Source organism: Pyxicephalus adspersus, chromosome 11, assembly GCF_032062135.1.
Source record: "Pyxicephalus adspersus chromosome 11, UCB_Pads_2.0, whole genome shotgun sequence".
Taxonomy (NCBI): Eukaryota; Metazoa; Chordata; class Amphibia; order Anura; family Pyxicephalidae; genus Pyxicephalus; species Pyxicephalus adspersus.
This window is the reverse complement of record NC_092868.1, coordinates 2,809,978-2,837,515: the sequence shown is the minus strand read 5'-3', so window position 1 is coordinate 2,837,515 and position 27,538 is coordinate 2,809,978. Positions and strand designations below refer to the sequence as shown.

General features: G+C 39.6%; 1 protein-coding gene across 1 annotated transcript in view; it reads right to left on the bottom strand.

Annotated features, from left to right (window-relative positions):
* Positions 1-27,538, bottom strand: part of LOC140340613 (IgGFc-binding protein-like) — a gene marked incomplete at its 3' end in the record, with an annotated part of 37,830 nt that continues 10,292 nt past the window's right edge. The window contains 20 exon segments of the mRNA XM_072425919.1: positions 1-200; positions 1,161-1,541; positions 2,196-2,395; positions 2,542-3,106; positions 3,329-3,924; positions 4,386-4,947; positions 6,420-7,018; positions 7,756-8,320; positions 8,615-8,943; positions 9,430-9,571; positions 10,585-10,790; positions 11,112-11,664; positions 13,167-13,756; positions 14,556-15,132; positions 15,578-16,176; positions 16,954-17,521; positions 18,294-18,634; positions 19,034-19,913; positions 20,702-21,036; positions 22,756-22,809. Coding sequence (XP_072282020.1) covers positions 1-200; positions 1,161-1,541; positions 2,196-2,395; positions 2,542-3,106; positions 3,329-3,924; positions 4,386-4,947; positions 6,420-7,018; positions 7,756-8,320; positions 8,615-8,943; positions 9,430-9,571; positions 10,585-10,790; positions 11,112-11,664; positions 13,167-13,756; positions 14,556-15,132; positions 15,578-16,176; positions 16,954-17,521; positions 18,294-18,634; positions 19,034-19,913; positions 20,702-21,036; positions 22,756-22,809 — 8,842 coding nt within the window.

The following is a 27,538-nucleotide window of genomic DNA, read 5'->3' as shown; positions in this document are numbered from 1 at the left end:
TCGGACTTATCCCTGTTAAAGTTTCCACAAGCCCCGCAGAGACCTCCGAAGAACTTCTGGTCGACAGTGACCGTGAGCCCTTCGGTCTCATTCACAATGAGCTCCAAGTCCTCACCGCTTTTCAACACTACTCCCCCTTGGACAGAATCCACAGTCACTTGGCCAAACACATAGGGTAGATCAACTGGTCTTCCGTTTTCCTGCAAGAAAGGACAGACCCAGTAAGTCTAAGAAGAGTTGGTGAAATTTGCAGTCACATAGGGAGAACACAATCTTCTAAAAATGTAACAACACTTTGTGTTTTTTTTTTTTCCTCTTTATTTTAATACCTTCCTTTTTGTTTCTATGCTGCTGAGACCCCTACTCTAACACAGGGGGTTATTGGGGGCACAGACAACCCTAAAAGCACTTTCACATTTTTGAAGTCCTTTTGCGATGATTGTACGTGATTGTAACTATGGGTATTGTCTGCACTTACACTACTCTATACTTTCCAAAATCCGTGGCCAATAATATGGAGTTGCTCCCCTCCCCCTTCTACGCTATCACATCCTTCACTGTTTGACCAAGGCTTTCTATAGGTTTTAGAATACATTTTTAGGTATCTGTGCCCATTTGGGATGTCAAATGTTGGATGAGAAGACCTGGCCTAAACTAATTTCCATAAACCTTAAAAGTGTAAAGTAGGGTTGAGGTCAGGGCTCTGTGCAACACATGACTCCACACTGAGTTGGTCATACTATATAGGGTTGGGTTTATACACAGGGCACAGTCATAAAAGGGCCTTCACTGATCTGTGACCACAAGGATGAAGAGCAGAACCGTATAAAATGTCTTGATGGAATATTAACAGTACCCTTCACTGGAGACACCTGAACGCCATTATTGTGTGGGGGTCCACACATTGGGCTATATAGTAATATGTAATGTGAATGCAAAATAAAAATCTACGTGTTGCTGTTCAAATCTAAACTCACAAAATGATTCACCAATATGAGCAGAATATTCTGATAATTACTGTTTTTTTTTCCAAAAAATTTTATAATGTGCCCAATGTTGATCTGCAAATTTGCAAATGTTCTCAAAATAGACTAACTGATATAAAAAAACTTTAACCTCATTCTGAAAATCAAATAAAGATGTTACTCTTTGGCTCTTACCCATACTCCTCCACTGGGGGTTACAGCAATAGAGGCATTAGTAAAATAGACATGGACAGCAGAGATTTTGCATTGCTCATCGTTGTTGCAGCTTTGGGTAATGACCACTATTCGGAACCAATTTTCAGCCTCCAGGTCACACACTGAGGTCAGATCGAAGATGTTATCCGAAGCAACGGTTCCCCATAACAAGTCGAATGAGGTGAGCCTGCCCTGAGCACTAAATGTACAGGTTCCATGTTTTTCAAGGCACTGTCTTGTTCCCTCTTGCAGGCCACAGTACTGGGTGTCAGAACAGCTAAAATCGCTGCACTCTATATTGCCACCACTCTGACACGTGCATCGTTGGAGGCAATCGGATGAGAAAATTGTGTCTCCGAGCTGTATGTAGGAACAGAAGAAAAGAGATATCTTTTACACAGACTGAAGCAAAATATTGTCTTAAAAACAAATTGTAGACACCCCAATCACTTGTTTCAGCTGAATTACAAATTTAAAAAAAATATGGACAAAACTTTCTACAGGACAAGCAAAGATGGTATATCCATAATTTTACAAGTGCCGATACATCCAGGCATTAGTGGAAATTTTCCAATAGAAGCCCCTGTACCAGTGCCAACTGTTTATGAAGGGAATTAACCTAACTTTGTAGATAAAGCCAATAATTTCCCGTTGGGTTTCCAGGGCAGGGAGTGAGCCTAAATCTCCCCAATAGGAATGGAACAAAAAAAAAGTTAAGGCTATACAAAAACTTTATTGAAGGGTAGGACATTTCCAGGGTGTTAAGTGCACTCAGCTAATGCCAAGCTGAACAGCAAAAGCCCTTAATTTATAGGTCGTGTTCCTCCTATGTGTTCTCATGTAGCAGTTTTGACTGGCCAATGATACTCAAACTCTATTCTGTAACTTCATAGATACTTCAACCAACTTTGTAACTTATCTGGCCCGTCTCCTAATTGGTCACCGCTCATTATTCAGGTTTTTGTTTTTGAGAAAGAGATTTGTAGAATCATTTTTAGAATGAAGATTACTTACGCCATAGGACCGCCCGTTGTAAAAACATCCACATCTGTCCATAGAAACACAGCGGCCTCCATCAAACAGGTACCCTTCATCGCATTGACAACCAGCTGAGCATTTTGCTGAGCAGGAGCTGGGAGCAATAACTCCAGAACATGAGACATCACAGGTATGGGTGCACAGCTCATAGTGGCTGTTCTCTGGACAAGCCGGTGCTGAAAAAAAAGACATAGAAAGATAAAATTATAAAAAGGTGAGAAAAATGGAAAGCGAGAGAGATGGAGATAGGTTGTGCATAATCAGTACAACACATATATGTGTATAAGATACCCTAATAAAAATACCAATTAAGCACACTTACCACAAAATTCAGGTGTTCTCCACGATTTAGGTTTGGCTCCAGCTGCCAGGCAGGCAGTGGCATAGGCCTGAATGCTGTCACATAGGATCTGAGGTTGCCCATCACTGGCACACATATCTAGCAAACATTGGTTGAAGTATTCGGTGACATTCACAAGACCGTAGCATTCTGCAAAAGGCCCGTCTTCACTTTGCAACTGACCACAGGCCTCATCTCTGCCGAATATGGCGGCCCTCAGATGGTCACAGCCATTGCAATTCTCCTTGCACCTGCAGTCTTTCACTGTCTCGTCGCCATTCCAGGCTGCCCCAAACTCTTCAGCACTGGTGGACAACTGGCCAGACGGTAAGCGGAAGTCATCATCAGCATTCCCGTTGAAGTCACCACACAGACCACACACAGCTCCCTGATACGTTCCAGGAACTGTAATATGAACAGAGTTAACCAAGTCATACAGCACGGTCAACTCAAAAGCCGTCTTAACAACGATGTTGGACCCTTCTTGATTGATGTGGATTTCTCCATCGTTCAAAATTAGAGGAAGATTGTAAAGTTCCTCATTGATCTGTAAATAGAGGGAGAAGGTAGATCAATTGATGTTGCAATGAATGATGACTGATTAGAAGTTCCCAAATCACAAAGCTGAATCATGAAAAACTGATCAAATTAAATTCCTCATAAATCTATATTTATTTTATATTATACAAGTTTTCATTATTCTGATAAAAGGGTCCTTCATTTGAAGAATATTTATGTACAACACATCAAACTTCAATAGAAGACTTACCTTTACTGCCCACTGTATGTTTCTCTCCATGGTAATCTCATATTCAGCTACAAAAACCTTTAATGCACTAATTCCACGGATTTTACCCTCCCCAGAAGCACCACTTTCTGCAATAACTGAAAAGTTTCTGAGTTCCAAGCCTGAGTTGCAAACATCAGTCAGCACGTAGGAGCATGAGCCCTGAAGGCTGTAACTAACACCGTCAAAGGAGATGAAGTGACTGTTGCTAGCTGCAAGGCAAGTGCCTATATTCTTTGAGTGGCAGCCAATGGCTCCATCAACCACTTTGCATTCTTCATTTGGCCCACACGATACAGCTTGGCACTGGACTTCTCCATTTTCCCCACACTGGCATTGCTCATTGCATCCTCCTTCTGGGTAGAAGATTTGACCTTTCTGGTAGTAGCTATTGTCGTAGTTGCAGCCACAGTCAGAGATTGGGACGCAGATATCTCCACTTAGAATAAAGCCTTTGTCACAATAACAGCCTTCAGTGCATGACTTTTCACAGCCAGAAGCAGAGTTCAGGTTGGAGCATGTATCATGGCAGCCAGGTCCACAAAGCTCGTAGTGGCTGTTGGGTGGGCAAGTTGGTTCTGAAAGAGAGACGTGTATCTTTAGGCTTAATTATTTAATTCTATATAAGTATAGAGTAGGTACCATCAAATAGTAATAATTGAATGTACAGTTTGGTAATTCTAGATAGAAAAAGGCCCCAAGACTCTACACACAGATCGGTGTAATAACACCACCAAATTACCTTAAGTTTATCTCTACTGTAAAATGTATTTTACTGTTCGGCACCAACTAAATTGGCACCGGATTATACCAAGACAAGCCAAAACATGGCCTCTCTTCAATCAACTGAAATGTCTCCATGGACAAGTTGTCTCTCATATGTTTGTGCTTGGCCATCTCAGAAGAGATAGTCTTTCAATTCTCACATAGAACAGAAGAGTTGGAAAGGATCGAGAAACTTTAAAGAAAACCCAATAATTCCTACATTTCCATACTAAACATTCCTGTTAGTCATATACATAAAAGACTGGACACTTACCACAGATTGTGTTTTTCCTCCATTCCTTAACCTGAACCCCTTTTTCTTGACATTCGGAGACATATCGAGCAATAGCTGAACACACAGCTGAAAATCTTCCTTTGTATTGGCAGCTGTCAAACACACAATCACTGAAATATGATGCTGGGTCCAGGACTGTATAACACTCACTTAAAGGTCCATCTTCTAATTTGAGAAGACCACAGTACTTTTTGCTGGAGTATTGCTGTGTTTCCTTATCACTGCACTTTGGACATTTTCCTTCACAACCCGCTTTGCATTCTGGTACATCGCCTACTTTATATCTGTCTTCAAATTTTATTCCATCATCTTTGCTGTCATTGGGGGTCAAGTCGTCACTTGGATCTTGGTTGAAGTTTCCACACAGACCACAAAGAGCATTAGCATAGGTACTGGGCACCATTACACGGCCATAGTTGTCCCAGTTGTAATTCATGGTAACTTCAAAATCAGTTCTGACAAAAGCGTGCTCTCCCTTCATGAAAACCTTAATTTTGTTGGACTCCAGAGAAAAAGGGATGAATTTGGCAACTCCATCAACCTGGTGAAGATAATTATGGATACATTTAGGAAAGATAGAATTATACTCTAAAACCAATGCATCAAGAGTTCTACAAGATGGCGGCCCAACAATTCTATTGAAACATAGTGTTTCATGACCTTTTAGCATAGCGGAAACCCATGAAATATCTTTCAAGTCTTCAGGGAATCCCTGCTAATATCACTATATCCATGGTTCACCGTACATTATTGTCAGTGAGAAGAAGTTAGACCTGAATCTGGCAAAAGAAAACAAGTGGGCCAAAAGCAGCATGATCAGGTGCTAGCAGGGAGCAAGGGCAGGAAATGTTAAGGAGGAACTGGGGATTCCTGGGGGAACTGGGGGGTCAGATAGGAAAACAATAGGAGAGAGTTGCCCTCTCATTCACCCTGGAAGAAGTGTTTATTTGGTAGTTTGGGGGAAAATTTTGAGAGTAGTAGTATCTGAGGTCTTCAGGGGTCATCTCAGGTGTGGCATCTCCTCCATTTAAAGGTAAAAGGTGTTCCTAATTGTGGTGCTGGTTAAAAAGGAGATGCAAGTAAGGTATTTGTTCTAGTGGAGTATAGTGTGACTGTGAGCCATAACATATAAGTGGTGCAAACTTCAAGGACTGGAAATTATATACCTAATATATAACGCCATAATATTGTTGTAAAATATTGGTATACTGTTGTTTTACTGTTATTTTGATTGTTATACTATTATGGAGATGTAACTGTCTTTTATATTAAATGGGATAATAGAATAGAAAAGGGGGCTTTTGTCAATAAAGCAGCCCAAGAGGCAAAAATAGTTTTGAATAGGGGAGGTTGGAATAAGGGAAAGGAGGTGGCAAACATCCTGGCTAACTGAATCATGCCTCTTACACTGCTGGTCATTGCTAAGGCTGCCACCCTTACAGACAGCCAAAAAGGTCAATGAAATCTGTTAAACTGACCTAAGAGGCATAAATTTCTCATCGCTCAAGAAACCCCAAGCAACCACTGGAGGATCCCAAGTTGAGAAACTCTAGTAAAACACGTAGAACTCTGCATACATCTATTAAAGTGATTGACATGCTGGGAATCTAATGTCATCAAAAAAAAAACAATCTTGTTGGTGGATTCTGGTGGGATTATTCATCTCCTGACTTTTATTATCTTTTGGTGCACTAGAAGTGAAACTCCCTGCCATAGTTGCATATTTGTTTGAAGGTTAAGTGGTCCCACTCCTTTTTCTAAATGTACCTTATTATATGGAAGAAAAATCCAGCAAGAATAATGGAAGTTTTTATAATAGTTAGGGCAAGTGTGAAGACTTGGGTAGTCAAGTGCAGCGATAGACTGACTATAGACACCAGGAACTTATTAATGATACATCCCATTTCCATTTCAATTACATCAAATCATAAATAACAGGAATATCATAAAATAGAGGGTAATATTCCACATGACTCAAAAATGAGAACTTAAGGTTTTCTACAAAATACCTACCAAAACTCTTTGTGGATATTTTCGGGTCAGGGTGATGGTGTGGTTGTAGACTTCCAAGGTCAATGCATTTGTGTAAGACACAACTTTGCTACTCCTCTTATCGTTTTGAATTTTAATATTGAAAGGGGTGAGGTAGGGATCTCTGGAGCACAGTCCAGCTAGCTGATAAATGCAGGTACCCATGAAGTCGTATGTCTTGCCATCGAATGTGGTGTAGTGTGGGTCACCTGTACTAATACATGTGGAGTAGCTCACAGGGTAACAGTCCCTGACTCCATTTTTCAACATACATCTTTCAGTGTCCTGACAACGTTTCTGTGAGCACACCACCATGCCTAGATCCGGGTCACACTTGCAGCGCACACTGCATTTGTCATCGGACCAAAATTCTTGGTTAGCCTGGTAATAAAGGCCATTGTAGAGGCACCCGCATGTTTTGACATCGATACAGCTTCCGGCACTCAAAATATATCCATCATTACATTGGCAAGTTTCCACGCAGGACTCCGTACATCTGACTGGGGCGTTTCTGTCAGAGCAACTTGCTGGACAAGCACTTCCACAATATTCATAATGGCTGTTCTCAGGACAGGACTTATCTGGTAAAATTTAACAAATAATTATGTCAAAATGGTATTTTCCTTAAAAACACATCCCCACCACCCAACACATTTTTTTCAGTTTTTTTTGTAGGTTATTTGTTCAAACCAGTTTTTCTCAACCAAGGTTCTGTGGAACCTTAGGGTTCCTCCAGAGGTTGTTAGGGGTTCCTTGAGCAATGATCAGTTTGCTATTCTCCGGTCAGTTTAACTGATCGCAATGATCCCTTTGGCTCTAATAGTAGCAGCTATCCAAATGGCCAGCCATGTAAGGGCATTCTTCTCGTTGGCCACCTTGCTAATATACTGTGAACTATGGTTATAGTAATTATAGCCTGAAGACCTGAAAGTTATATGAAGGTCGCTCCATTTAAAACTGGTTCAGAAATACTGGTTTAAACTTTCCAGTCTCTTATGATATGAGTCTGAGAACCTAGCTCTATCCTCTCTGAGTTTATGACAGACCGTGCTACAAGTCATAGCAAGAACTTAACTAAGGTCCTCTATTTACTATGAGTTTTTGCACATTGGACATCGAAGTTCTTGAAAGTTAGGCAGAAGTTTATACAATCAAAGTCATTTGTTTGGAAAGGAAAGCAAAGGAAGACATTGTTGGGGTAGTGATGCGGTCTGGTAGTAAAGTATTCCTAATAGGCACATACATAAAACTTTCAATACTGAAATAGAAAAAATTGGATTGGCAAAATCTCTAGCTATAGGAAGAACAATGTACTTACTACACCCGGTTGCACTCCTCCAATTTGGAATTTCAATTCCTTGCCTTCTACAAGCTGTGACATAGGACTCCAAAGCCTGACAGAGGCCGGACCCATCGTGGCTGCAGACATCATTCACACAATTGATGAAATAAATGCTGGTGCTGATAATCGAGTGACAATCTTTGAAAGGTCCATCTTCAGCTTCGATGATACCACAGAATTCGTCTCCTTCATAAATGGCTTTCTTGGTTTTATTACATTCTAAGCAGATTCCTTGACACGTGTCCGAGCAAAAATCATCATCTTCCATGACTTTCCATGACTGCGCCCATTTAGTAATGGCATTGAGTTGTTGGTTTTCACGTGACATTTTATCATCACGGGGATTATTATTGAAGTTTCCACAAAGTCCACCTGTTGCTCCATAATAGCTGCTGGGCAGAGTGATCTCCACGTGCCAGTTATAGTCAAAAGCTACTCTAAGGCCAAAGTCAGTTTTTAGGGTGGCATAGGCACCGATTTGGGTTATGATGAGTTTATCATTTAGTAGACTTAGTGGAAGGAGTCTAATTTCACCATTGACCTATCATGTGGGAAAACATAAATCAGAATTAGCTTTGGTAGCATATTAAAAGTTCACCTAAACCCTATTTGTTTCTTCTACTAGAACGAGGATTGGTTATCTTTTTGGCAACCTTACGGTTCTAAAATAAGTGTAACATACCGCATTTTAATAGTTAATGCTTAAGAAGTCTGAATTTCTCTTGCACCCTGCTAAAAGGTGTTGGAGGAGGAACAGAAGGGTGCTGGACAACATGTCCAAAATAGTTGAGAGTTGTCTGATTCAGATTGTCTTTGTACTCTACATGTTACTCACCCAAACTTGTCCAACTTCATCTTTCAGGACAGATATATTGAAACCATAGGCAAAAATGTTGACCAATCTGACGGAGGAGGAGGTCAGACTCCCCCGATTATCATTCTTCTCCTCAATACGGAAGTACTCCAAGGTTGTATCTGCTGCCAGGTATTCAGCAAGAATATAAGTACAGGTGCCATGGAAATCGAAGTTGTAGCCATCGAACGTTGTGTAGTGAGGATCTCCCCAACCAGTGCAGGAACTTGTGTAATCGGGGACACAGATTGGCTTGTCATTGGTACTTTCACAGTGTTCCTTATTTCTGCATGAGACTGACTTGCAAGGATCTAAAATTAAGAAATTAGAGAAGTAAACAGAATCAAGAGTTGTACTGTGAAATCTGTGCCTAAAAAGCAAGTTGAGGGCAGAGGACAAGTTGCCAGGATTGGGCTCCTTGCGGCTGATGCTTATCCTATTTCGGATTACCATGCCATGTTCTGCACTGTGTCTCTATGAGAAGTGGCCAGGCTTTGTCTAGGCCAGTAATGTTGGGTAATTATTCAAGGAACATCAGGACATGTACAGGAAGCATCGATCCAGGGAATGGATGAAGCAGAAGCAACAATGTTGATATCACCAAATCCCACCCCAAATCAGGTAAGGCTCACAATTAGAACCATATACAGCTATAAGGATACAGAACAGGCATTCTATAATTAAGGAATAAAAACTTATAGGAGGGATACTTGATAAGAAGGGAATACTGCATGTAATGAAACTGCAAAAAATAACCCATCAAAATCATATTATCGAACTTCAAGTATACTACTTACCCTTATTGACGCACTGAACTTTTCCATCCAAAACTTTACAGACCTCATCGGAGGCACAGCTGTATGGCTCACAGGTGGCCACATGGTGAGAATTACAAGTACAGATCTGGCTGCAGTCCTCAGAAATGATAGTCTCATTCACCTGTGAAAAGACACTTTTAAAACGCTTGGAAATTAAATCCAGTCGAAGCAATACTTTTATATTGCAATGCAAAAGCTGTACAAAGGGTTTGTGTCTTTGTGCAAAAGCTGTACAAAGGGTTTGTGTCTTATCAATCTGGAAAATTGTGTTAAGCTATCCAAGGGATAAATACCTGAGCTAACCATTGGGTTGTGAGAGTTTTAATGTGGTTATAAAGTCTTGAATTCTTTGACCTCCAGATAGGAGTATCTGTCTTATGTGAAGATTGCATTGTCATTCTTCAAGATGAGGAGGCTTTAATATCAATATGAAAAGGCGAGCACCACTGAGAGATCTCCGAGAAAAACTCTGTGGTTTTGGTTTAGCTCAAAATTTGTAGCACTTAGATTTCATGCAAAGGTATATTACTTTTTTCTGAACTTATATCCAACTTCCATTTCCAACAACATTTAAAACCCAGCATTCTGACCCCCAAAACACATTGACCATAGAAATGGAACCTATGGGACTGTTTTAATGTATTTGCACTGGATTAGGCTTTCCAAATGTTTTCACTCCAGTGTATTTCTGGCAGCCCATCTGTGGGCTGAAGAATCCATTGGTATGGCATGCAGAACTAGAAGGCTTTTACATTATCAATACAGTAAAGAAGCCATCAGAGGTCATGACTCTGAACTTCTAACTTGGTTGGTTGGTTGGTGGAGGTTGGATCCAATAATCCCAACACTCAAGCAGAAGAAGGAGTACAAAATGTGATACTTCTTGGTCTGCAGAATCGTTGGTTTTAGAAGTAGGAGTTCCAAGAACCTAGGTTATTTCAAGCTAATTAGATTTGCAAAGTAGGCTGGACTGGAATCCAAAATAAAATTAAAACAAAATTGGATGAACTGTACTCTACCTTGTGCTCAGTGTGTCCACATAAAGAAGATTTTTAGGTTTAAAGAAAGAACGCATTTATTTGTATTATTATCGGGTTTTGGTTGGTAACGATCTGCATAGTTGAAAGTTTGTACCTGATAGAATGTGGAATTCAAGATGCATCTGTCACAGAGCTTAGGGGTCACACAACGACCATTTTGGAAAAGGAAACCGGTATCACACTGGCAGCCCTCAGAGCAGGTGGTTGGGCAGCTGGTGATGTCATAGAGAGAGGAACAACTGGTAGCGCAGACATCGGCACAAAACTCGTAATGGCTGTGTTCCTCAGAGCAAGTGTATGCTGAAACATATGAGCAACATAAAGGTTACAAAGTCATTGTTATATTCTGTATATGTCCACAAATACACCACATGAGCTATATGTAAGACAACAAGAACTGAAAGGAAGGAGTACTTTGGCACTGGAATGGGTACCCCATGTAATATTTCCTCCTTAAAACTATAACATTTTGGATTTTCCATCGCTTTCTGTACTCCTGAACATATGCTCCTCACTTTCCCATCCCCTAACAAAATCATTTGTCTTTGGCTTTTGGTAAACTTAATTTCAAAAGACTTTTCTTATTCTGGTCTGAGGTAGAGAATGTACTGTAGAACTTACGGCAAAAACTTGGCGATCTCCAAGGCTTCATAATTACACCAGCGTCTTGGCAAATTTTGACATAGCCTTGAAGAATAGGACAGAGCTCTCCAGTCTTTGCACAAAGAATATTAACACAGCTTTTCAGGTATGCGGTGGGATCATAAACTTTGTGGCAGGGTGCGAATGGCCCATCAGCTTTGACCAAAATGCCACAGAGGCTCTCTCCAGCCAACTGCTTTTGTACCTTTTTGGGGCAATCAGAGCAACTTTTGTCCCTGGCATCACAGACCTCATTGGTAATGCAGACTTCATCAGAATCCCTCCAAGATTCAGCAAATGCAACAACATCGTCATCATTTGGACTGAAATCGTCCTTGTCATTATCATTGTAGTTTCCACAGAGACCGCAGGTCTGAGTGTGATAGTTTCCTGGCACAGTGACATGAATGGCATTGTCGGAGGTTACAGTTAAGCCAAAGTCAGTCTTGAGGACAGCACCACCACCTTGGTATTCAGCTCTGAGTTTTCCAGCTTCTAACTCGAATGGAAGATTTCGAAAAATATCATTCACCTAGTCAAAGAAAGATAGGCTTACGTTTGGTAAAAAGATATCGATACTTCTCAGGTTGCAAATCAACAAGCCTATATAAACCCAAAGCTTTGAAAGATTTTTTTTCCCCGCCCATTATCATTTTTACCATGCATCATAGTAAATGACACCATAAATGCATTATTAGTATGCTGCATATCTTATCTTTAGTTAGAAGTTCCACATTATAGCCAACCAAAAACACAATCACTTTTAATTAGATGGACAATTCTACTAATATTTTGCCTTCCCTCTTTCCTCTACTTCTGCTTCTTCAATAATGTCAAGGTGCAAGTCATAGGCTGGTCCCTTATGCCTATTGTTTGGGAAATGGCAATGATTTAGTACACCTGAAGGATGAGGGAATACAAGGTGGTTTACCGTAGGGGTTGAACCTTGACCTAAATTTTCTCTGATAAAAGGGGCCGGAGAAACCATGGGACCAGCCCTGAGAAGGAGCTCCCTTATGAGGGCAGGGAACCACAACGATCTGGCCAGCTGGTCTAGAGAATCACTGAATGCCATGATGAGTCTAGGTGGCAACACAGGGGCACCCTAAAATTACTTGGTTTTGGCACGCTCACTTGATATTTGTGTGCACTGCACATTCATTTATGCTAATGTCAGCACTCGCCATCATTTAGAGATAGCTGAAGCTACCTCTAAGGGGAAATTTTTTGAACCTTGCCCAGTGTGATATGCACCAAGTACTTGTTTCATTTCTATTTATGTATGTCAAAGTTCACTTGTGTGCTTTTCTATTGTCCCTGTTCGATAGAGGGTGCTGGTTGCCTTATCAGCCATCCCTAAAGTCTCAGAAGGCCTTTCGGTCGGGAGCTCCCCATTGGTGGGAGTCCCTCTTCGGGAGTACCTGGGTTGAAGCAGGTTCCGGCTTTCCCAAAGAGAATGGGTCTGCCAATGGGACCGAGTACACAGTCACTCATCTGGAGCATTCCACTTTAGAGGAGGATCATAAAAGCACCCTAGTGCAAGATTTTTGATAGGTGCATTATGCGCTTTCACTATTTTTATGTCACGTGATTTTTGTTCTAAAAAAAAAAACAAAATGCCTACATATGTCGGTGAGCCTCCACGATAGACAGAAATGATATCCAAATAAAATATAGGGGCAGGCCAGGACAGTCAAGTTGGGAAAGAAAGGGATAAAATGCTGGATGTCCTCTAGCCAGGAAATGAAGGGGGCTCTATCTTATTTGCAACAGTTCCTAATGTACACTACAATGTTTTTTTCTAGTAATTGGTTCAGTGCTAGAGTGGATCATTTGATCAGCTAGGTAAAAATTCCTGGAACCAAAAATATCAATACCCTATTATTGCCTATATAAGAATAATATGTATCCAAAAACATACCTGTGCCCCCTATATCAAAGTACATATATATCTCCCATTTCTAGTTTGGCAATTTTTTAGCATTGTAAATTAAAACAAATAAAGAAAGTGAGTATTAAAAATATCATCCTCACCAAAATTTTGTTCTCGGGTCCTTGATAAATGGTGACGGTATAATTGTAGACCTCCACAGTTATCTTCTTGGTTATTGAGACAGAACTTTCTATGTTTCTCATCCGGATGATGTATGGGGTCAACTTGGACCCTTCACTTAGACAGGTCTGAGATAAGATGTAGGAGCAGTTTCCACTAAAGTCATATCCAAAATTATCAAAAGTATTAAAGCTCGTCTTTCCAATGGTTGAACATACTGCACTTCCAATGGGATTACAGCTTTGAACACCTTTCACCACGCTACATTGTTCATAGGGGCCACAGGAAGTGGACTCACAAGTAACTGAGCCTCCGCCGTTGCAGGTGCATTTCCTCTCACAGGTGCTTTCAGGATAGAAAATGTCACCTGGTTTATAATATTGGTCGTTGTACAAACAGCCACACTGAGACAAAGGAACGCACTCTGAACCACTGAGAACATAGCCTTGCTCACATTCACAACCCTCATGGCACACAGTGCCACATTTCGAGGCCAAGGACACAGACAGGCAGGTGGAGGGGCAAGGATTGGCACATATGCTGTATTTGCTGTTGAGTTGACACGACATTGCTGCAAAGATGAGAGAAAATGAATATATACAGCTAAAATATATTATAAATTATATAGAATTATAGCCTAAATATACTTTATGATAAGGTGAAGCATGAAATAAATCTCAGGTAAAGAGGAGCAGAGACATCCATAGAAAGGACATGGAATGTGGACTCACATTGGGATTTTGATCTGTTTTGAAACTATTACACAATCAACATGTTTCATGGTGACTCTAGACACATTTTTAGGATAAATGTATGAATGCTGTTGGAGGTTGATTTTAGAATGTCTCTAAAGACTGAAAGGAGTCAGCTTGAGGCATTGACCAAAAAAACAGAATGATGGATATCTGCTCCAAAGACTTCAACCCTTACCTTACATTGTTGGGGACAGTACAGCTGTCAATGGAGCTTTGATCAGATAATCACCTGAGTCAGGGGACTGGCTCCCCCATAGGACCATACCATCTGCTGGGGGAGGTCAATAGGCACACATGGACAGAAGCTGGGTTGGGAGGACACTTGAGTAAAGGCTGGAAATGTTCCCCTTACGGAAGCTCCCTTTCGTCCATTAATACACAATACCATCCAGCCACTAGTGTTTAGATCCTGAACAAGCCCTACAAGCATCATGAGCCGCCAAATACTAAAACCAAGATGTGGAAAAAAAATCTTCACGGGATATATTATTGGATGCAGGTTCCATTGTGTTTTTAGCAACTTTGTAGATGCAAGTAAAATAAATATTAAATGTAAGCCCACCCAAACCACTCAACTTTATAATGCATCCTCCAAACTTTCCCCAAATTACTTACGGCAAATTATGTCTGATCGCCAGTCATAGACAACGGCACCGGCCTCCTGGCATGAAGCAGTGTAGGCTGTCAACAGTCGGCACATGAGATCTTTTCTTTTCCCATAAGCACACATGTCATAAATGCAGTCTTCGAAATACGAGCTAGGATTAATTTTGGAATGGCAATCTCTAAAAGGACCTTTTTCGTCCAGTACCATGCCACACTCCTGCAGATTCTTCTTCTGCTGGCCTTCCAGGGCTAAGAGATTTGTGCAGTTATTAGGTTTCACAATCTTGCATTCATCAGCCCGTTCTCCTTCCCGCCAGCTATGACCAAACAACGGTATATCAAGTTGGAATTTGCCATCCCGGGCAATCAAATCATCATCGACTTTATTGTTAAAGTTACCGCAAAGTCCATGGACGTATCCAGAGTAAGAGGATGGCAGCATCACCCCAACTCTTGCTTCCCAGTCAAACGTGACTCGAATTCCAATGTTAGTCTGAACTATACATTGCCTTCCAGATTGAAAAATGTTGATGTTGCCAAGTTTCAGTCTCATTGACAATGGAAGGTTAGATTTTATACCATCCACCTGTTGGGAAGATAAAGAAAGGAGTAAGAGGGGGTGCTAGAATGAAAGACTATTTGATATTATGGTTGTTCTTAGTTGGATTTGTGAGATGGGGTTCTGTGACTTTGGTTTTGGTTTGACATTTCTCATACTACACAAGGAGGTTTACAGTGTTCAATAGTCCAAACTTAATGGGTTTGATTAATCAGAGCACTCCAAAGCTGGAGAAGATAGCCTATCGTGGGAGATCTAGGAAACCTGAACTAGATCTGGTCAGGATTGAAAACATTTGTAAAGTAATAGCAAATTATTTTAAGAAATCCATTCCAGATTTGCTACATCACCCAGGTTTATCCATGATAGTCTATCTTTTCCAGTCTTGGAGAGCTTTATTAAATCAGTCCCAATATGTCTAAAGAGTACCTTGATAGAAGTGAGCTAGATCTGGCCCCGTTGCACAACTTACCAAGACAACAGCTGGGAATTCTCTGCGGATCTGGATTTCAGTTTCAAAAATCCTAAATATGACAGCGGTAGTGTAGGAGACAAGCAGACTTCCTTGATGGTCATTGTGGACGATGACTTGGAAGTCAGCTAAGCCATTTTTCTGTGTATGGAGTCCAGAGAGCAGATATTCACACGCTCCCTGAAAATCGTAATGAAAGTCATCGAATGTCACATAGTGGGGATCTCCAGAGCCCGTACATGTGCTGTATTTGATTGGATAACAATCCTGAATGCCATCTTTGATCATACATTGTTGTCCATTGCCACATTTGGTATTGCTACATTCAACCTTTCGAGTTGTTGAATTGCAGTAGCACTTTCTCTTACAGTCAGCGTCATCCCAGAAGGTGGCCCCAGGGTTCAAAGAACGCCCTTGGTAAAAGCAGCCACAGTTTTCTTTAGGTTGGCATTGTCCCTCAATCATAACAAAGCCTGAATCACACTCACAGGTCTCAATACACGGGTCAGTGCATTTAGAAGGAGCTTGAGGATCTTGGCAAGTTGCAGGGCAAGAGCTTCCACACTGATTATAGGTGCTATTACCAGGACAATGCATAGCTAAAAGGCAACACAAAAAGAAGCATAACAATTAGGATTCAACAAAGCCTGGAAAAGGGTCAAATGCACACTTGTATTTCTGTAACCATCTCAAGTTTCTATTGAGCTTATCCGGGAAGGTAGATCATTTGTGTAACAAGCAAATACAGGCAAGTGTCCCATTCATGCTAGGTACAACTTCTTTTTTTCCTGAATTAATTTATTTCATAGCTCTTTGCATTTGGTCACAGGAGATCTCAGAGATGAAAAAGGCCCTGTCCGGGGTTGCGATTACAAGTCTTAACTGAGACCAAGTAGCTATATAATGCCCCTAATACATTGCCAGCTGTGGGTCCAGCTCTGACTGATATCTGAATGGAGAAGTCTCTCTACTTACCATCAATTATCCTCATCATATTAGGACTTTGCCTCAAGAGCATTTGCCCTTTTGCCCTGCAGCCTATTTCTAATGTGAAGCTTACATTTCTGTAAATTGATGAGTGTAGTTATTAGTAGAAAACAGCAGAATTTAGCAAATAATACATATTCTTCAGTTGTAATACATATATTGTATACAGAGATTGTTCAGGCACCTCTTGAGAACTGAGCCATCAATATGGGTCTTCAGTTTAGGAAAGAATTTTATAGTTCGCCCAAGTGAGCTCCACTTTCTTTGGATTTATTGAAATTGGTAGTACCACCAAATGGTTTGGTTACTTCCAATAGTTTTTAGTTTGACCTAGTTTTTCAGAAGTAAGACACTAAAAGAAGAAAAGAACTTAATATTCTAGTACTTACGGCAGTCTGTCGCTTCCCTCCAGTCTTTGATTTGTATCCCCTCTCTAGCACAAGCGTCACTGTATGCTTTCAAGGTCTGGCACAAGATCTGATTGTAACCTTCGTTAAGGCACAGATCAAAAACGCAGTTGTCCTTATATATCGTGGGGTCAATTTTTTCATGGCACACTTTGAAGGGTCCATGTTTTTGGGTGAGAATGCCGCAAAACTGTTCATTACCATACTGCAGAGTTTTTTCCTTACTACAGCTTGGACACCCCTCCTTGCAGTCATCCGAGCAGCCTGCAACGCTGTTGGTTTCAACTTTCCAAAGTTTACCGTATTCTGTAGAATTTAGCTCTTTCCCGTCTTTATAAAGGTCATCTCTTGGATTACCATTATAATTGCCGCACATGCCACAAACATTATTATAGTAGCTGCTGGGGATGGTGATCTTCAGGAGAATGTTCCAGTCATAGATGACTTTGAGTTTAAAATCAGTCACCAGGATGAGAGAAGAGCCACTTTGGGTTATCACCACTTTATTGTTTTGCAGCTTGACTGGCAGTTGTGTGATTTGATTGTTGATCTATGAAGAAATGAAAAATCAGATTGTATCAGTTATAAGAAGTACATTTAGCTTCCAGTCCTACATAAAAAAACGTAATGTAACGTAACGTAAGAGGATATGGAAATGCCACAATCCATAAAAAACACAACACCACCAGACTCTTTTCTCATCTTCTGATGTGTTTATTCATATGGGGGACACCTATGAATACAGATACAGATCTCCAAATAGTTTTTACCACTTTGATATTGTCAAAAACCATAGGCCAAAATTGATGTCAATGGTGTTTGCGTCAATATAGATCCAACCACAGCATATGCCACTTGAGTTTCCAATCGCTTTATTGGTAATGCGTTATGGCGATCAAAGCATGGATCATCACCATATATGATCTGATCAACCTTTTATAAATGTTGTGATATAAAAGTGGCAATCATATAATGAAAAATGGAAAACAAAGTGTCATCTGATCACCACTTATTTGGAAATGGGCTCTTAAGTGATAGAAAATGTAAAATCTTACAGTTCTCACAAGAACAAGATGGGGAGAAGATCAATGGGAACATCAGTTCTGATGGCATCTGCCTAAAAGTAGAACTCTGTTTGTTGTTCCTAAAAAATTTCTACCCACTTGCTGTTGCATCTACAGTGAAAAGGTAAACTAGTGGGCTATTAATATTTTCTTATTCCATCAAAAAAAAGGGTAAATGCAAAAATACTCATGAAGTGTTGCTAAAAATGTTTGTTCTAAATACATTTCTTTCTTAACAAGTCTATTCATGACACTTACCCTTATTATGCCAAATTCAGACCGGAGCCCTGTAATAATATAATCATAGACCTGGATGTTCACCGACTTCAGGTATGACACAAGAGAGGAACCTCGATTTTCATTTACGGTTTCGATATTGAAGAAAGGGAGGTCAGCATCGCTTCCACAAGTCTTGGACATGGTGTAGGAGCAAGTGCCCTGGAAGTCATAATTCTTTCCATCAAAGGTGTGGTAATGGGGGTCTCCCCATGCCCAGCATGTGGCCTCGGAGTTTCCTTCACATTTAGCTTTTCCATTATTGATTTTACAAACTTCCCCTTTTCTGCACTTGAGTTGGCTACATGAAGGCCGAGAGGAACCTAGGAAATGGCACACAGGGCATCAGTAGGGGTAATTATGAAATTTAGTAAAGGCAAGGGATCAAAACTATGTGCATGAAGGGTCTAATAAACATTTTTTAAAGTTCATAAAAACCTGATGTTTGAATTGGCACTAATAAAGTCTTGAGCAAATCTTTTCCAACTTGTAGGTTCCAAAGTATTTAGAATTTCCCTTCAATTGAATGCTCTTCCATTAAAAAGCACTGAATCAACAAATACTAAGAACACTGACATGGACCCCCCAAGGTAAAAGAACCGAAACCCAATAAAGATAAATAATAGTGGACCAGGGACAACAAGGGACAACCAGGGACAGTTGAATTGAGGAGGAAAAGGCTAGATGGTACTTGACTTTGAAGATCACCGAAAGGCACTTACCTCCAAGACAGACAGCTGTTTCACCGTAGCTATTGAGCTCTGCAATGCCAAAAGTGCTTAAGCTAAAGGAACTCTTGCTACTTTCAAATATGTAGGAATTGCTACTTGAAAGGGGATACTCCCCATAAGAGTATTCAGTTCCTGGAATTTTTTGCCAGTCAATGTTATCTAGGGAGGCTTTATCAACCGTTAAGTCCTTCAAATCTGAAGTTTTTGCAACCACAATGGCTTTGTTGGTAAAATCGTCCAACCCACTGGTTTTGTACGAGGTACAGAAAGACCACACGTCTGGGACAGTCATAAGAACTGTGTCAAAGTCTATATGTCCGCTATGCCCCCCGGTACCATAGAACATGACTTGGATCCCTTCTGTTGAATTGATAAAAAGTGGTGCTTTTGGATCTAATTCAATCTCTATCACCTCTCCAGGAGCCAGTTCCAGGTTCTCTTGCTTTGACCCAGTTTGATAAGTTATGTCCGTGTTGAAGTTGGCTGCCATTACATAAACTAAGTCATACTCTGTCTGGAAAGAAACTGGGGGTACAAAAAATGTTGTCCCCCAATATAAAACTGGCTGCAGTTGTTCGTAAACATGGTTACATTTAGTTAATTTTAAAGAGCATGTATGACCACTCAGAACCGCCACGGGTTTGGTGGCTACAACCCTGGATCCACTGAGGTCATCTTCACTTTGAAGCTGGACCACGTCATATGGGTCGATTTCAATTGACAGCTTGCTGTTTTTGTTGTATTTCTTTCCTTGGTAGGTCAGTAACCCAGTAGGATAGATGGTTACTTTTGTAGGTTCTTTTGCAATTATGGCAAACTCTTTGAAGGCGCTATCCAGAGGAGTAAAAATATAATACTCATTTCCTAATTCCTGCAATGAAGAGAAAAAAGCAATTTTCATACGGCATTTGAACATATAATACATTATATTTGAACATTCTGGGGATCTAACTATCATTTTTATTCTAATTATGTTTTATTAGCTTAATTATAGTTATTTATGGCATAAAAGATCTTTCTACATTTTATGAAGATGTTGGTTGGTAGGGGGTCAGTACTGTGGGACTGTACCCCAAAATTGGCTAATGGACTAGTGACAAGTATTATTTTTGGGGCCCCTGCAGCTGATGTTTTCCCATTACTGAATTTTTATGCCTTGTTCTTCATTGTGGATGTGGCCACCTTGGTAGAGGCACAGCTCTGCTTCTTCATGTCAAACCTGCCTATGGATGACTTGAGCATTCACAAAGCATCAGCAGAGATCGAGGAAGCACAGATCCACACAAAGTACTGTTTCTGCCCTCATCTGTTTGCTGCCTGCCTTGACCCCGGCTATTATTGACTACTTTCTTGCTTACTGATTTGGTACTTCACACATTTTCCTGCCCACCTTGGTGTGCTGAAGAACAGCAACCTGGTAACAGTCTGCAGCACAACACCCACACCCCCAAGGGCTCTAGAAAAGACACTTGTGCCTTGGCCCTTCTAAGGCTCATGCATCCACCTAGCAAAACATGGAGCCCCTCTCCCTCTCTCCGAACGTAACACTGAATAGGATTCTGAACCACCCAAAGGACCAATAGCAAGAAGGAATTTAAAGACCCTCCAACATTATTAGACGATCTGGATTCGCCATATGGATGTCAATAAATTTCTTACCGTCACTGGGTAAAGCGATGCGCTGTCTAAGCTTTGCGTCTTGTAATTTTGGGAAACGACTGATATCGGGTTGTTAGAAGTCACAATTACAGAGTAAGAGGACACTCCAGAACCTGATATTTGGATGGTATTTGGAAGGTCAATGGTTGCATCTTGGAGTTGATCTAGGCGAATATCTTTCCGAAACTTCAACTTGTTGACCCTAATTGTGACCGTGGTGGCATCAGAAAAAGCCGTGATAAAGAGTTTGAGGTCAGGGTCGCCGGTGTTTTTGTCATGATTCTGCATGAAGGCCGTTATGAACTCTGTTCCTGGAACTCCGGCTGAGCAGAAAGCTATGAAGTTTATAAATAAATTAAGTTATTTTTTAAAGATCAAATGCACGATAAACAATTTTTAGATGGCGTTCCTTCCAGGCCTGAAGTTTGACGAACATTTTTAAAGGATAAGATACTTCCAATTGATTAACCCTCTACCTTTGAAGGAGCTTTCAGGTCATCAGAGAGTAAAAAATTACTATATACATAGCTCATAATACATTAGTGTGGTTGTCAGTGGGAAGAATGTCTCTTACATTGCTGGCCATTGGAAAGAATGTCACCCTTACAGATAGCCAAAAAGATCATTGAGGTCACTTAAACTGACCTGAGATTTACAAATGGCTCATTGCTCAAGGAAACCCCAGCAACCTCTGTAGGGGCCCTGGGTGAGGAACTCTGCTCTAGATGACTCCAGTAAGGCGTATGGGTAAAACTCCATCATACAAAGAAATTTTATACAATTGTGTTGTCCAACCCTGTGGTAAAAGTTTGAAGAAGACTCTTTTCTGTTCCACCATGACCATGCCTCTGTGCCTATCTATGGTTTGACCAGTTTGGTGTTGAGGAACTTGAATAGCCGGCATGGAGTCCAGAACTTACCATTCTAAATTCATGATTTCGAAACGAATATTCAAAAAGCTCCAATTTTTGGAGCCATGTTTTCAAATATTTTACATTTTTGACCATGTAGTTTATATACAATGCACACCTTTCTAGTGGGTTATAGCTAAGCAAAGTTCTATATGAACAGATTATTAGTAGATATTTGGTTGTTTACTAATACAAATTGATTCTAAAAGTAGGCTTTCTCTTGAATTCATTTTCATTAGAAATAGGGCTGCAAAACTAGTTGCAATTAGGCCTTTGCCCTTAGGCGGGCTAGGTCCAGTTCCCACCCGACAATGTTTCTTTTACTGCCCTGCACTTATATTACAATAAAGCTGATATCATAAATAAGATAAGTGCCAGTGGAGGTGGCCAAGTAGGGTGGGACCCATGCAAAATTTTAATGGGGCTCATAAAATCTGTAGCTTCAGCACTGATAGAATGGACTTTTTGTGTTTCTGTGTTTGCTTATCTATCATGTTGTATTTCCTCTTTAGTTTGTACAGCGCTCCAGGAATGTCTAGTGCAAATGAATTGACAATTCTTAAGCCCAATGGCACTTCAAGCATTCTAAGATCCTTACAGATACAATATTTTATGTTCTAGCAACACCTCCTGTGCAAACAAAGTGTAGTGGAAAATACCCCAGCAAAAGATATGCACTTCACTATTCTTTTAGGTGAAAAAGACTGATAAATCTGGTTGGTTTACATTTGTTGCCATAATAAACTCCAGCCAGTGAGATCTGGATGAAATATGATAGGTTAGAGTTGCCCCCTCTAGTGGTCGTGTGTAGTTGAGGAAGTACAATCAACATTCTTGATGAACGACTGCTGGGGGAAAATTGAGTTACAGTCCCACTTTTAATGAAAGTCTATTGGCAAGATAAATGTTATCATGATTTTTTGAGGAAAAAACAATTTTTAAGGGCTATCCTTTCTCATGACGTTGCACAATGTAATGTATGGGATAAAAAATTCAATATATAGAATGGAATAAAATAGTGTGAAAAATATGTTTAGATTACTCTTACAATAATTGCTTAGTATACACATACAATCCAGTATTCCATTAATTACTGCATTGTAAGAGTTATATAAAAATATATTATAGGAATATTATACTCACTATATCCAAGACATAGTAAGAACAGGCAGCTCAGGACGTTAGGTGACCCCATCTCTGAAAAAAAATTAAAACACGTTACTCCAAACAGAAAAAAAACTATCACCATACAATATGTGTACATAGGACATTATTAAGTCCAACTATTATGTTTTTTGGATTTGTATCAATTAATATATCAGCCCAAAAATCTGCAAGCCGGTTATGAAAGTTTACAGTGGGCAGGGTCACCACTGATTGGTGGTTTTCATGGGCGGGTATACTCCTGGCAGCCACAACCAATAGGAATGCTGCCAGCTATATACATTCACAATGGGCCTTCATCCCAATGGTTGCAATTAGTAAAGGGCTCAGATTTTTTGTGTAATTCTACTGGACAATATTAAATCTTTCTCAATAATTTTACCTTTGCATGTTCAAAGTTTCAATTATTTCATTAAACTTTGAGATGATTCCGACTTTAGCAAATTTGATCATTACTACTAATAACATTCCAGTTGCATTAACACAAAAGGTGTGAAACGTTTCATGTGGAAAGCAGCCACAGCCTGAGCGGAAAGCCTGTCCCCTGCCAGCATGCAGCAGATTCAATGCATGAGTTGTTTGTGTTCTCCACTTTAAAAGGAACTCTCATATTTTTGGGATTATTTACTGGTCCACGATGTAAAGAATGAGGAAATCAGACAGGTAAGTACAAGTATTCAATGGAATTGGAAGGAAAATGAAATAGGTGATCCAGAAAAAGTATATTCAATAGTCAGAATTCTTACAGAAAACATAAATAGCTCAAGAAGACAAAAGTGTTTGGAATAATAATGCAAAATGTATAGCATACAAGGAAATAGAAACTTAAACCTGGGAGAGCATAGAAAAGAAAGAGAAGGAACAGAAAAACCCAAAGAAAATGGAATGGAGCAGAAAGAAGAGAATTATATATAAAATACAGGCTAAGGATACGTAGTGCTGCCTCAGTGCGGTTCTGAGGGCATTTAAAGGAACCAAACCATTTAAAAAAATCCAAACCACAATAAAGTCAAGAGAGATAGAATTCAGATGGTTTGAGCTGGTCTCAAATAATAATGACAAGGCCACCAAAAGTTTGAGAGAGAGAGAGAGAGAAAAAGAAAAAATAAGAAAGGAAAAAAAAATAAAAATAAAGAATAAAAAAGAATTTAATAGGAATAAAATAATCCAGAAAAAGTATATTCAATAATCAGGAGGAAGAAAGAGAAACATAAATAGCTTAAAAAGAAAAAAGTGCTCAAAATAATACAGCTGAGAGAGAGCGAAAAAAAGAAAATAAAAAATAGTAAAAAGATAGTGATAATATATGAAAAAAGGAAAAGAATAAAAAGAGAAAGAATAAGAAAACAAATAAAAAGTGAAAAAGAAAGGGAAAGAAAGAAAGAAAGAAAGAAGGGGGGAAGAAGGGGAAAACATAAAAAGAAAGAAAGAGAGAAAAAAATAATTTGAAGAAACATTAAAAAAAGAAAGTAAAAGTGAAATAACAGTAGAAAAGATAGAAAGGAAGTAAAAAAAGAAAAGAGATAAAAGAAATAAAAAGGAAAGAGTAAAAAGTGATATAACAGGAGGAAAGCCATCCAGAAAAGATTATTTAATAGTCTGAATTCTCAGCGAAAACATAAATAGTTTAAAAAGAAAAAAGTATTCAGAATAATGGGCAGAAAGAATGGGAAAAATAAAAAAAAAGAAAGTAAGAATTTGAAGAAACAATAAAAAAGTAAAAGTGAACTTATAGGAGAAAAGAAAGACAGAAAGGCAGTAAAAAAATAGAAAAGAAAAAAAGAGAAAGGAAAGAAGTAAATTAAAAACAAGAAAAAAGGAAAAAGCAATATAAAAGGGTATTCAATAGTCTGAACTCTCACAGAAAACATAAATAGTTAAAAAAAGAAAAGGGAAAATAAAAGAAATAAAAGATGATAGGCAGAGAGATGTTATACACCGTAGACAGATGAATGTTCAGTATAACATAATATGTGATATATGTAATATTTGTTATGTATAATATAATTTCTGTATTGATATTAGAGGAGTTCACAGCTATATTTTTTTTCACCTTAAAAGAAATTCTCCTTCAAATATATTGGGTGACAAAAATACATAAGAAATGCTCAAACACCCCACCCCTCAGTAAATCCCCACCGTGACAGTCTGCCCAGGTTGAAATATTGCATTCGATATTTCTATACAGCGTCAAGGTCTTTGAAGGAAACTTCTAAAGAAGAATTAGAAAAAAGTTTAAAACAGACATTTCTTTATTCTTTGTTTCCATCTTTGTTCTTTGTTAATGTTTCAACTTGACTGATTTATTTTAAGTCCCAGCACAAATACGGAGGAATTCCTTTGAGTCTGACACTTACACGGTAAAAGTGTAACCACATAAAACTCGGGCTGATGGCCATTATCTCCATGGAGGCCCTTTTTATGGCCATAAATTGTTTACTCGTTTTGGGTTGGTGCAATAGAGTGTGAAATGGGCTCCGTCCAATACGTTCTTTATGAATGAGTCATCCAACATATGAGACTTTCTACCTCATTAGAAAGATCCTTCACCTGAGTCTGATATGAATGATATCATTTGACTTTTTCTCATATTGATGGTAGAATGTTATAACGATGCCTTCAGGTCCTAGACATTACATGTCAGGTCTACTTGAAACTTGACAATCCTGCTATGTATGTCAGGATGGACCGGATTCCATCACCTGTCTTCTGTAAACAGCCCCTAGCATGGGTTGCCATCGGCCATGGTGGAGGAAAAGTTATTCATACCTTGTGGTAATACTCAAAATTCTCAACATTTTTTGGGTAAAGATACATTGATAAATTTCAAGTTGTTGTTTCATTTGAATATATAAATACACACTTGTCTATTCAAAAAGAAAGAAAATGTGACCCTGCAGATTTAATGGCCCTGATTTAATAAAGGTCTCCAAGGCTGGAGAGGATACACTTTTATCAGTGAAGCTGGGTGATCCAGCAAACCTGGAATCATTTATTTCTAAGTCATTTGCTATTTTCTAGCAAAGGTTTTGAATCCTGGACTAGATCTATTCCAGGTTTGATGGATCACCCAGCTTCACCGATGAAAGTGTATCCTCTCCAGCTTTGAAGAGCTTTAATAAATCAGGCCAATGTGAAGAAGTACCAGTATAAGCCAATAAAAAAGAGCTTAGCTCTTGGGGAGAGTTATTGGTTTCCAAAAAGTCTATAGGATACCTGATCGCCAGATTGGTGATTTGGTTCTTTCCTCTACTATTATGTGATGGATAGAGTTGCCATGGCTTTCTGGGGGCCGATTGGCCCAGATTGTCACATGGATGAGTAATATGGGGGCAAGAAGCAGCTCACTGGGTATGGATAGCTTTTGCATAGTGAAAATGCAATTTCTCCGTTGGCCAAGTCAAGAAAATGTTTGTGCAAACCTGGAATCGAGCAGCAAAGGAGTGAAGAATACATAATGTACAGGTTAAAGGTAAGCAGTGCAAGACACTGCCTCGGTTCAGGAACTTGTCTATAAATCCTACACTGCGAATGTCCCAAATTCAAAGCCAATGGGGGAAAAGATTCAGATGGTTTGAGCTGGTCCCAGATACTGCAGCCAAATCCACCAAAATGGCAAGACCATGAGGAACCTTGTGCTGATTACATAGGGAGGAAATGTGTACAGCACTGGAAGGAGACCACAGAAAGACCCAAAACCTTCAATTCACAGCTTTGCGGGGTCTTTCATTTTTTGATCACAATGATAACACAATAGGGAAATAAAATCCCCTTATGAACTGTACAAGCTGTGTGACTATAAATACACACACACTAAATTGTGTATTGTATCTTGTTGCCCTTACAGTAGTGATGCAAATTGGTTGTGACAATAAATGACACAATAAAAAAATAACGGCCCCATTGACACAGAAAGCGATGCAGGTAAACTAGAAGATTATTTTATGTCCAGATTGCCCACTTCACTGCTGCTGTAATATATATTCTAGTACAATGGCCCTCATTTATTAAACCTCTCCGAAGCTGGAGGGGATACACTTTCATCAATGAAGATGGGTAATCCAACAAACCTGGAATTAAGTTCATCAACGTAATTTGCTATTTGAATCCTGGACCAGATTCATTCCAGGTTTGCTGGATCACCCAGCTTCACTGATGAAAGTGTATTCTCTCCAGCCTTGGAGAGCTTTAATAAATCAGGTCAATGTGAAGAAGTACCAGTATAAGCCAATAAAAAAGGAGCTTAGCTCTTGAGGAGAGTTATTGGTTTCCAAAAAGTCCATAGGATACCTGATCGCCAGATTGGTGATTTGGTTCTTTCCTCTACTATTATGTGAATGGAGTTGCCATGGCTTTCTGGGGGCTGATTGGCCCAGATTGTCACATGGATGAGTAATATGGGGGGCAAGAAGCAGCTCACTTGGTATGGAAGGCTTTTGCATAGTGAAAATGCAAGCTGGAGGGGATACACTTTCATCAATGAAGATGGGTAATAAAGCAAACCTGGAATTAATTTCATCAACGTAATTTGCTATTTGCTAGTAAATGTTTTGAATCCTGGACCAGATCCATTCCAGGTTTGCTGGATCACCCAGCTTCACTGATGAAAGTGTATTCTCTCCAGCCTTGGAGAGCTTTAATAAATTAGGCTAAGAGAGCCTCAGTGACAGCAGAAAGTCGTAATGATGAGGACAACTCTACATACAAACTTTACCCAGACCCGGCCTGCTATAAGTTCTAAAAATCCTGCAAGTACAGTAAC